At 36.5% G+C, this 12,734-nt stretch overlaps 1 protein-coding gene across 3 annotated transcripts in view; it reads right to left on the bottom strand.

Moving 5' to 3' along the window:
• The window catches only part of GMDS (GDP-mannose 4,6-dehydratase), a 642,226-nt gene that overhangs the window by 469,261 nt on the left and 160,231 nt on the right, over nucleotides 1-12,734 (bottom strand). For all 3 annotated transcript variants that reach the window (XM_045497606.1, XM_045497607.1, XM_045497608.1), the window contains 2 exons: nucleotides 8,899-8,986; nucleotides 6,945-7,054 (listed from right to left, as the gene is read on the bottom strand). In XM_045497606.1, the coding sequence (XP_045353562.1) occupies nucleotides 6,945-7,054; nucleotides 8,899-8,986 (198 nt within the window). The remainder of the gene's footprint in view (nucleotides 1-6,944; nucleotides 7,055-8,898; nucleotides 8,987-12,734) is intronic.

Here is a 12,734-nt window from a genome sequence, read left to right as displayed (position 1 = left end):
AACAATTACCATTAATTTATACGGAATAATTTTTGAGCATTCCCAGACCCAAAAAATAACCTCTCTTAGGCTTTCCTGATACCTTAAGACACATCCTGCTTAACAAGTGCACAAAATAAGTCTAGATAAAGCACAGATGCTCACAAACACTGCTCAAAGCTATGGTGTCTTGATGCTGAGATGCTGAATGTAATTCCTGGGGAAGAAGTCTGATGTGCCACTCTCACTGCTCAGGGTGCAGGCTGCCTCTACAACACCTCAATACAAAACAAACACTGAACCTGATTTTTTGCTATTGACCTATTATTTTCATAAAAGTGAAAATTCTCTTCACATTTATTTTAGTGATAACAGGTACTAATTCAGGTCTTTTGTAAAAGCAAAGTGGTATAATGTGATCTTTTTTGAAAGATAACACTAAGGATGTTTTGCATCTGTAAGCCTCCTCCTGATCCTGCTGGCATAGGGCTTGATAAAAGGCAGCAACCAGACCACATGTTAGATAGCTGCATTCACACAACTTGATTTAATGAAATCTAGCATGCAATTGTGTGGGACATGGAGCTAGACTCTCATCCACATACAAGGATGTTCTCACATTTCCTGTCCTAACAGCAAGCTATACCCCACATTTTCCTGCTCTACTCACCCCTCCCTGAGGGCTCCCCAAGATAACCCCCCCAAAAAAAAAGAAAAAAGAAAGAATGAATGAGCAGGGACACAGAAGAACAGTCCTCTCTGCTGTTTGCTCTGGGTTTTAATAGGCCACCCCCTACCCTTGCTATGATTACACAGCACAGGGCCACGTTGTTGCAATTTTATTTTGTTCTATAACTGAGTTAGTCAGGCAGTAACCAGATGTTCAACCTAGGCACCTGCCTTTTCCTACCATAAGCAATTCTCCAATGCATCAAGTCACCCACCCTCTTCCCCTCAATGAGAGAAGCCACAAGAGGTTTAGGCTTCCTGGAGATAAATATGAGGGTCAGCTCTCCAGCTATAAATTTCAACTCCTAGAACAAGCCTGGAAAAAGCCACTGGAGATGACAGTCTTTAACTCAGGTAATTAAACAGCTCAGTCCCCTTCCCAAGGGCCACTCATCTAATTCCCATGCCTTTTTCTTTTTTTTTCCTTTTTTTTTTTTTTTTTTTTTTTTTTTAATTCCCAGCTTCATTCCCTGGCCTGGTGTTTCTCTCATCTCTTCCCAATTCTAACTTGGTGCGTGGCCACTATGCTAGCTCCTTGGCTCACGATCAGCTCTGCTTCTTGTCTACCTTCCTGGGCTGGAAGTTCCCACCATGAGGACAACTTAGACTCAGCTCCTTTGTGCTTCCATGTTCACAATTTGCTGACTGGTCCCACACAACCAGACAAGGAATCCCACTCCTGCTCACTTGGTCATGCTCTAGTTTACCTTCTGGTAAAAAGACAGCCTCCTAACTTTCATGAAACAAAATAAATGTCATTAAAGAGTTAGAAAATTAATGAAAACTATGGAGTTACTCAATTTGAAAAAGATAAAGACTTAATAATGGTCTGCAACACTGAGAAGGGATTTGAAAATCCTTCTCAAAACTGAGGGAAAAAGAGTAAACGACTTTCTGTCTCCACTGAAGACACAGGGGGAAAAGAGTAAGCTTAAGAAGAAACTTAGGTATGTGGGGAAAGAAAAAAATTATGGTGAGAACTACTTTACATTACATTTATTACTGCAGAGAAAATCATTTTCTTGCATGGTCCTTAAAATAAATTATAGAATACAGAGATCTGAGTTCCAATCCTGGATTGGCCAGTAAACTAGCTGTGTGACTTTGAGTAGCTTCATTTATAAAATGAAAAGCATATGAAATCATTTTTTAATTTTTTTTTTATTTTAGAGAGAAAGAGAGAGAGAGTGAGAGCATGCGTGCATACAAAGGGGGACGAAGGACAGGAGAAGAGGGAGAGGGAGAAGGAGAGAGGGTGGGGGAAAAAGAGAGAGAGGGAGAGGGAGAGACACTCTTAAGCAGGCTCCACATTCAGCACAGAGAACCCACAACCCTGGGATCATGACCTGAGCCAAAATCAAGAGTCAGACACACTCAACCGACTGAGCTATGCAGAGGTCCCCATATGTAATCATTTCTAAAGTTTCTTTTAGCTGTAATATTCCATGACTGTATAATTTTCATTTCTTTGAAAAAAATAAAATAAAGGCAACTCCAACAGGACACTGTGAGACAAAAAAGACTAATGCTGGACTAGATTTATTATAGAAAGATCACATCCAACACTATAGCTTCAAGAATGACATGAGAGTACCAAACAAGTTGGAGGAATGGTGGAAAAATCCAAAATCACAATAGTAATGAACATTGGACAGGTAAGAAATTTAAGACAGAAATTACTGAAAAACTATTATTTACACAGTTTTAAGAAAAGAACAATAAAGCAGGCTCTTGAAACATGTTCTCCATCAAAATGGGCTGGACTAAATATTGGATAATTTGTTCCTACTTGGATGATGTCATCATGCTAGGTTTAACTACTTTTAATAACTAGTACATTTCCGTCATCTCTCACTTTCTCCCACATAAGATCAAATCAGCCTCTCAATGACCCACACTTCATGAGTCATAATTTTTCTGTTTATGATTCAGAAAAATGTCTTCAGTCAGTATTTCCCAGACTGTTGTGGGTTTATTCCAAGAACCAATTTCATCTTCATTGGTTTCCTACAGGAAACCAGACCAACTTCCTATTATTTTATTTTCCTTACTTTTAGCATACCATAGCCCACAGCAAATTAACTGGAAGTGAGAGTGATAGAAGACTTTATCCTGCACAAAGAGAAGCCAACACAAACAATGCCCAGTCTAGAAGTCATGGATTCAAAAGAAAATACAAAATGTGCTAATATTAGAATCGTCCTTCTTAAAAGCTCCAAACCAAATAATAAAAATGTATTTTAATTCACCTTATTGCAAGCATTTCACAGTCAGAAAGAACTTTTGTTTAAAACTATTGTCTAAGAATACAATAAATCCTACAAAGTTAACACTGAGAATTCACTTCAAATATATACACATATATATTTCCCATCCTAACCCCCTAACAAGCTGCTAAAAGAACAGGCAGACAACTGAAGCCCAATGCAAAGAGCCTTGGAGTGGTTGAGGAACTGAGCAACATCTCCCTAATAACAGGGCAGTCTGTCATCCCCAGCTACCATCACACCAGCCCCTGACCCACACCCACTCCTTCTATGACTGATAATCAATCGGACATTAGCTCACAGCAGAAATAGTAACGTGGAACACGGATTTTTAACGGACATCCTAACAGCGGTTTGTATTCATACTATTCCCCTAAAATACTAGTTATTTCTCATGGACTACATACTTCTTAGAAAAAGATTTGTGAATGTGAAGAATTTTGATATAAATGTATATCAGATTCTCCTTAGACTCTCCATTCTCATCATTCATGATCGTAGGTATAGTTTTAGGCTTTAAAAGCACACAAGTTCACTACCTGTCAAGGAACAGGACTATTTTATACCAAATTCAAAAAGCTGGTACATTAAAAAAAGAAGGCCTAAAAAGAATGCATTTAAGACACATATCAAAAATAGATAAACCAAAAAACCTGAAACATTAGAGCAATGGCTCTCAAAGTGAAATTCCCAGACCAGAATCAGCATTATCAACATGTACTAAAAACATAAGTTCATGAATCAGAAATTCTGGGGAAGCACCCTGCAACCTGTAGCTGATGCTAAAGTGAGCCTTATCTATCAGATATGCTCTCTTCCTTACACCAGGAAATTTCTAGAAAAGAATCCACTCAATTTACATTTCCCTGATAACCCCTCAACTTCTAAACTCTCTGTGCTAGCTAACTCTTCTATCATATTGCTAGAATGCTCTTTTTAGAAGTATCTAGCAATGCCGATATCCCCTCTTGCTTGAAATAGCCTGATTTTTACTTCTGTGACACAATTCCACCCTCCTGCATGTCAATCTCCCACTTTCCTGTTATCAGTGACTATTCTTCCTCTTCCCATTCTAAATACACTCCTGTCCCCTAGGTTCAATCTTCAGGCCTCTACTCTTCTTTTTCTATCTGCTGTCTTGCATTGCAAGAATTCCCAGAGCTGAATTTACATTTGTTGTACCCCTAGTCTCTCTCACAACATATTTGAAACTCATTTACCCTGTCTGATTCCAACAGTCCCGCCTTGAATGCCTGCTCTGGTATTGGTACCAGCAGTTGTCTGGTCCCCTCGGCACTGGAACCTTGTTTTCCCTCTTCCCTGGCTCCCATATCTTATCAGTAGAGAGGTCTGTCCTACCAAGCATCCTGTATCATCTACTTCATTCCTGCCGTCTTCATCTGACAGCTTCCTATCTCTTCTGAAGCCCTACCACTAGACTTACCTGTAAACCTCATCTCTAAATCTATTTTCCCCATGTTCAAAAATATCCAGAGGCGGGGCGCCTGGGTGGCTCAGTTGGTTAACCACCAGACTTCAGCTCAGGTCATGACCTCACAGTATGTGGGTTTGAGCCCCACGTCGGGCTCTGTGCTGACAGCTCAGAGCCTGGAGCCTGCTTCAGATTCCGTGTCTCCCTCTCTCTCTCTCAGCCCCTTCTCAGCTCACACTCTGTCTTTCTCTCTCTCTCAAAAATAAATAAAAATTAAAAAAAAAATTTTTTTTAAATATGCAGAGGCTACTGAAAGGTAGCCCAACTATCTATAGAGCCTTATGTCCCATTTTTCAACAAATTTTTCGCTCAATCTGGAATGCTTATCATGTTAAAAATGTGTCCCAAGTTTTCTCACTTCTGACTCTTAGACTTACATTACTGCCTCCATTTCAACTGCCAGTTCCCACTATGTCTGCAAATTTCCTCCCTAAATCTTCTCCTTGAATCTCTTCAGACTGAAGTTCTCTCTCACCCTTCTCTAAAGACTCTAAGATACTAGTGCCAGCCTCTGTCACTTGCCACAAATCACCTCTACAAAAGTTTAGACCCTCCATGACAGAAGTGGGATTTATACATCTTTGTATCTTCTATTCCACCATGCATGCAAATATTTGTTAAAGGGCTAAATTATCTGACAAAGCAAGATTCATATTCAATTAGACACCATTTCTGCCAATTAACTGGCCTTTAGGTGAAGCCGGCAAAACACAATGAAAACAGATAAACTTCACATACATAGCAACTTTGAATGAAACAACTCAGTCTCCTACACTTTCTACACTTACAGTACAACCACTCCAGAATAATAACCACACAGTAACAGGCTCACTCAAGTAAGAAAAGTACAACTAACTTTTTGAACTTTTTGGATAAAGAAGCCTGATCCATTTAATTCTAAAGTGACAGGGGGAAGACCTTCTATAAATAAATTTCCATAAAATTTCCTTTAGCTTCCCACCATGCCAGTTTATAGCCCCAGGGGTGAGAAACTATCTAGAATCACAAAGTAAAGTTCTTAATCTAAAGGAAGTTGATTAACAGAGGATTCATTCCAAAACATTCTATTTTGCCTGGAAGATACTCTCATTTTGGTGAGGAAGGCCAAAAAGCAGCTAGATAAATTACAATGTGGAAGATGGACTGATTGTTCCAGTTAGGGATAAATAGTCTTCATTCCTGGAGTGATAAAGAGAGCCACTATGTCTCTATAGAAAAGACAGGTGATAATCTCTCCAGGCATAGTATGCATAAGATACCCTTTCAAAATGAGAAAATACATTCAGAATCATTTAGAAAACCAGCTCTGCTCTAACTGAAAAACCTTGATAATTTTCACAGCCCAAAGCTTAATGCTGGATACAGGACAGTATCATCAGAGATTAAGAAAGGAAAAACATTTTTTTCCTAGACAGCACAGATAAGAAGCATCTTTACTGATATGTAGCTATCTGTCAAGGTTAATATTTGAGAGAAAAATGTACATTATGAGAATTTATACACTATTTTTAAATTTGATATCAATTATAAGACTGGGCCTACCATTATGTTTCTCTCACTATGTTCACACCTGTTTCATTTTATTTAGAAACTTATAATTTGTCCCTTAAACTAGCTGAGACATATAGCTTCCACTGTGCCAGAGTTGGGGATATAAAGGAATACAATTCTGAAATAAGACTGCTGAATTCATTCATTGAACAGAAAAAATCACTGATAGATTCTCTGATTTGGGGGGAGAGAGGGACTGTTTTAACTTAGAGTTATTTGCTTTTATTTCTAAGCTCCACTATCCTGATTGAATAAATATCTAAATAGAATTCATATCATTCCTGGCTTCAGATTTCGCTCACTCAAGTGAATATAACAAAAACTTGAATTAAGGAGATTAGTAGAGCCCTAGGAATGGGCTACTCAGGTTTACTGCAATTTTTTCCAGAAAGAAAAACTAAAGAGAGGTAGGTAGACTACCGGAGAATCTGAATTAAGGGAAAAAAAATCAACATTAGCTGTATCATACTAAGGAGACAAGAGGCTTTTCTTCCCATGATTTTTACTACTTATAATAAAAAGTTAATTCAGTTAATTTTAACATATTATTTAACTCAAAAATATTACTTTCTCAGCCAATAATATAACCACTACCAAAAATTAATATTAAAATAGAAGTTTTATTGAGTTACATTTTTCAATATTTTAACAAAACACTTCATTCACAATGTGATTTGAAATGGCAGAGAACAGACTACAAGATCAATCCAAAATAAAGGAATACTGCTATTTTAATGTTAGCAGTAAGATTTTATATCATTCAATAACAGAATACACTTCTAAAAAGTATTAGTATTTCTATCAGATTCATTAATTAAACGTGAAGACTAGGAGCAGTGCCTATATTATTGTATTAAGAAACAACAGACAAAATACAGAACAACTCAAGAACACAGCAAAGAAATGTGACTGGGAAAATGGCTTACTTTAACATGGCTCTGGGCTCCAAGGTTGTAGATCTCCGTAGGCTTTACTTCATTAATGATCTTCACAAGGCAGGTACTGTCAGTGAGATCACCATAGTGCAACTTCATGTCTTTAGAATTCAAAAACATACCATCAGATAGAAGAAAACAACAAAAGCCCAATTTTTAAAAATATCAAAATGGAAATGTATATTCTAAATGTCTGAAAACCAGACTGGTTTTGAAGTAGCAGAGAATAACTCTCATCTTTAAAGAACCTAAAGAGTAGAAAGCTATTCACATGTGTTGCCTATGTCTAAAGAGGATTTTTAAAAACTCAAAAGAACGTTTTAAAAAAATCATATCAAGGGGCACCTGGGTGGCTCAGTCGGTTAAGTGTCCAACTCCATTCCAACTCAGGTCATGACCTCACAGTTTGTGAGATCAAGCCCCACATCAGGCTCTATATGGACAGCAAGGAGACTGCTTAGGATTCTCTCTCTCCCATTCTCTCTGTCCGTCCCCCACTTCTGTGTTCTCTCTCTCTCGCTCTCACTCTTGCTCTCTCATACGCACAAAATAAATATTTTTAAAATAAAAGATTAATTAATTAAAAAATAAAAGTCATATCAAGACAGAAGGCAGATATTATACAATTAATGAATCTTATGGTTCCCAGATAGTTGTAAGGTATGTTACATAAGAGTGATATTCAGATAAAGAAAATCTCACACTAATGTGTATATTCTCTAAAGAACCGTGTAATACCCTGGGTAATAGTGAATCAGATGCTTTTATCTGGTGATTTTGAAGTACTTCATAAACATGAAACCTTAAGCCATCCATGAAATGAGTGATATAGTGACATAATTGATTAAATTGATTAAAGAACTGGCCTATTCTAACCCTAAGTCTCAGTAGATCCGTACACTGACTTCATTACTATAAGAATTTGACACATTGTAGGTGGGCAATTTGCTAGCTTGATCTTTACATTATTTGTACATAATACTAATCTATGTTTAGATCCAATGGCAGTGCCATTCTTCACTTTGCACAAAAATGATCATAATTTTCAAGGAGGATGCACTAAATAACTAAATATAAAGGTGAAAAGCCTTTAGTGGAGACAACTAGATCATCTTCCTGATGATGTCACTACTTGTACAAGTAACCCAAAACTCCAAGTATTCGATGCTCTGAAATGAATACAAAATGACTTATGCTTTACAAACTGACTGAATCATCCCTGCCAGCTGGAAAAACTGGACAAGCAGAGCCGGCTGAACTTGGAGTTTAAAAACCCAGTGTCCTGGTCCTAGCTCTGTCTTTTACATGGTGTATGACCTCAATAAAGTTACAACCTCCCTCTGCCTCCATTCCCTCATCTGTAAAATGGTTTTACTCACAAGTTTAGGAGCTGCTGTAAAGAGCAAATGAGAAAACTCTGTGACTGTGCTATGTAGACTATATGGCTACATTCAGGCAATTTTAATAACAAAAAAACATGCAACTGCAATGATCTGTAAAGCAATGAAATATAGTTTTGATTGCCATTTGTTTTTGGACCTGTCTTCACAAATTATTTTAAAAATTAAATACATGTACAAAGATTACTTGGCTTGATTACATTAGACCAAACATAAAAAGTAAAGGAGTGTTCTGAGAATATGGACCTGATCTTACTTGAGGGGATAAGGACACCTGGAGAAGGGCAATCAAAGGCATATCTACTCTTGGTCCCTTGAGCAGTATCACCTGACCAATATCCTGTAAAAGACTAACCAAGATGACACTGTGGCCCGGGGCAGCAAGCAATGGAAGGGTTTTCAAAGCATGCAGATAGAATTCAACGCAGGCAATTCACCGGTAAATAATTGCAACTTGATGGGCTTTGAGAAAAATGACATCTGAAAATACCTTATCATAATACAGGAAGTTATAGAAAGAAATTTTAGTAAAGAAAATGACTTACTTCCTTCAATATGAGCCTGGGGGTTCTTATACAGATGTTCAATTCGACCTGTATTGAATGAACTGGATCGCCGCACAATTCCATGGACCTTCATTTTTTTATAGTGTGGAAAGAAAAGAAATTATAAACATGTAATGAGGACTAACAAGCACCTCAAAAGTTCTTTTGTTAATGCTTACTTTGTGAGAAAAATAACTATTATTTATAAACATTATTATTTTTTAATAAACATTATTTTTAATTTGTTAGAAATAGTTCCACTGCTTACTTTCTCCCCAACCACTGCCCACCAGCCACCAGCATGGTGCCTCCATCTCTCTGTGGTGTTTTCACTGGCAATCTCAACAAAAGTAATTAGATAATTATGCGACTTCACAGCAAATGCTTACTTACTGATACTCAAATGTCTCCTTTTCCAAACACACACACACTTAGAATCCTGCTGCTGACAAAAATATCTCTTGAGTTTGAAACTGAAGACAGACCATGCGAGGCCATATCGGTAAAACTGCCTTGCAGCCTCTTTAACACAAAGCATGAGGCCACGAGGCTCTGATGCCACCATGTCCTTCCAATGTCCTCATTATAAATAAATATATGGGTGCACTAATATAATCTGGCAGCAACTTCTATAATGCAGCTTTGTGGAAAAGTAAGAACGAAACAGCACAGATTAGGAACAAGACTTATATACTACTTGATTTAACACATGAAGCAAATTCAAATAAAAAAAGGATTTTTTACTTTTTAATTTTTATCTTTGACTTAACCATAATAAGTGTGACAGTGGGATAAAGTCCTTGGAACAAGAATGCATACCTGTCTGATACCGAAGAAAAGACTATTTGTGTCTGATACATAAGAGAAATTGTTCAAGACTTGGTCTCACTTCCTTCTGGTGTCAAGATTGCTCCCTTTGTGTTGCCAATGCTAATATGAGCTTATGTCACCAGGTGCCCAAGTTCCAGTTCTACTGGTGGCAGTTTTAATCCTTCACCTATTTTAGAAGTGTTCCTTCTGAAGTTGAGTAGTCTCATTTGCAGCTGAATACACTTCTATATTTTCACTCAATCGTTTTCTGTCTGTTTCAAACCAAAATTAATCCTTGGCATGACTCAAATATTCCAAATGGGGGGGGGGGGGCGGGGAGTGGAATTATAAGCACATAAGACTTTCTTTCAAATAGAAAGAAATGTCACCGTCATTTTATACAGCATACATGAGAAATTAACTTCTTCAAAGGATACAACACACCCACAATTAATAATTCTGTTGGTTAGTTGCTTTAGCCAAAGAGAAAAGCACTCATCCACACTATTTTCCAAAAGAACTAAACCCAAGAAAATTTGGTAAAAAGGAAAATATTTTAAGAAGGGAATATCTCAAACTTCATTGACATCTCAGGAAGAAAACAGTAGGGGCACCTGGGTGGCTCAGTCAGCTGAGCATTCAACTTTGGTTCAGGTCATGATTTGGTTCAGGTTCATGAGTTTGAGCCCCGCGTCAGGCTCTGTGATGATAGCTAGGAGCCTGGAGCCTGCTTCATATTCTGTGTCTCCTTCTCTCTGTGCCCCTCCCCCACTTGCACTCTGTCTCTCTCAAAAATAAATAAGCATTAAAAAAATTTAATAAAAAAACAATAAAATCTAGGAAACACTAAATTGAGATTTGGGTACACATATCCATTTCTTAATTTGAAAGTAGAGAATAACACATCAAGCCTAGAATTATTGTACTTCATGGTACAATTTTTCAGGTTGTAGCTTAATTGTAAAGTTGAACTGTTCTACAAACAATTTTAACAAACAATTTCAGCAAATAATTTTTGTTTAATAAAAATCAAGTTCACATACATACTTATACATAACAAAATTGGTATTGACCACCAAGTTATTTCTGAAACATAGATTTCTCAGATGTAAGTAGAGCTTTATTTCATTGGATATAAAGGAATTTCTATGTTCTAAAGACAACTGAATTTTGATAATGAAGTAATAATAAAAATATGATTTAGTCTATTTTTTCTCTTGATCGCTGGATTCTGGGTAAGTCACATATTCCAACAGCCCAAAACAAAGAGCAATTCCTTATTCATACACAATGCATATAAACTTTAAAGGCTCTGATAAAAATATCAAATGATACTGCTGGATTCAGTACGAAATCAGACAACTACACAAAGTCACAGCAAATGAATAACATAGGACTTTCTGTCACACTTATAACCAAAAGCATTAAGCACTAAGTTTTTTTATAACACACACACACACACACACACACACACGCACACACACACACAATGTGTTTTAATTTCCCCTACTCCCAACTTTTGGTATGTGTATACAGGGAAAGAAAGACCTGCCAAATGCTTAATACATGACAGCAAGTATTATTCTAAGAACTAATGAAAGCTGAGTCTGTCTGCTTCAGAGACAGGTGAAATACAAACTTTAAGACAAGCCAAAATGTGTGCAAACTGGATAATCTAGTTAAGAATTTGAGATTAGCAGCTTTCTCTTTACAGAAGGGATGTATGCATGGTTGTTGTTTGTTTTTATAAGGATTTTGGGGGGAAAGGAGCTGAGGAGTTAGGAAACCAAACTGAAAAGATAAATGAGCTGAAAATGACTCCATATAAACTTAATCAAAATCACTATTATGTTATAGTAGTTCAAAAACAAAATATAATTCTGAAAAACTGATGTCTTAAATAGAAATAAGTATTTTGACAAATAAACTTTATGTTCCATTTAACTAAACGATGAAAAAGAAAACTTCGACTTCTCTCAATGTCAGAACAAAGTTAATTTTACTTCAAAACCTAGACTCAGATAAGGCAATATAACAGAGAAATGCTTGCTCACTTCTTTATTTATTACAATCACAAAAACAGAAAATTGTTGCTACTGGATTTCAAATCCTTCAGGATGTTTGTTATTTTGATCAAGAAAACAGAAAAATTATAACCACTAGATTTCAAATTCTTCAGTGTCTAGATTTCTCTTGGAGCCAAGGAAGGATGCTTTCCCAGGTATGTTTAATACTACTTGCCTTTTGAAAAGCATAGATAATATAGGTAACATCAATAGCTAATATGTACATGGCAATGACCCCTATGCCAGACACTGTTCTTTATAGACATTAAATCACTTAATCTTCCTAATATTATTAGGATTATAATACAGTGCCTGAGAGGACAATGCCTGAGATCACACAGCTAATATACGTGGTAAAGTTAAAGTATATACATGGTTCATTCTACCAACATTCAGTATGTTTCAAAATGAAATCCATAAAAAGTTTTGCCTCTTTTCACCCAGAAAAATTATTTTATAGATTCTCACCGATCATGATTGGATGCATAGGAACTCCATGTTGTAACAAATGATCTCCCAGATAACAACTGGACAATCCTTATATGCTATTTTCTTTCTGTTTTCCTGATACTCCCTGGTTATAATTCCTTTCCTAGAAGGAAAACCCACAATTCACCTATTCCTTATTTTAAATTTTGATATGTTGTATTGTAGTTGTTACCATGTTATTTAATATAAATTTTTCGTTTACTCCCAGATATATTTTAGCTTTTAAAACATATACATATTATTAAATATATACGTATTTACTCCCAGATATATTTTAGCTCTTTAAATATATAACTTTGACTTTTGTTTTTCTGGTTTTTCTGTGTTTTGGGGTACAAAATAGGTACAGAAGTATGTTGCTAGCTTATCTGCTAACAGTGATTACAGAAAGGCACTTGAAACTTTCATAAGAAGTTTCACTTCTGTCAATGCTCCTTTTCCCCTCATGGCAAGAAGGAATACAGGGATAGG

Source organism: Leopardus geoffroyi, chromosome B2 (assembly GCF_018350155.1).
Source record: "Leopardus geoffroyi isolate Oge1 chromosome B2, O.geoffroyi_Oge1_pat1.0, whole genome shotgun sequence".
Lineage (NCBI taxonomy): Eukaryota > Metazoa > Chordata > Mammalia > Carnivora > Felidae > Leopardus > Leopardus geoffroyi.
The sequence above is the reverse complement of the archived record's forward strand: the minus strand, read 5'-3'. Positions and strand labels throughout refer to the sequence as shown.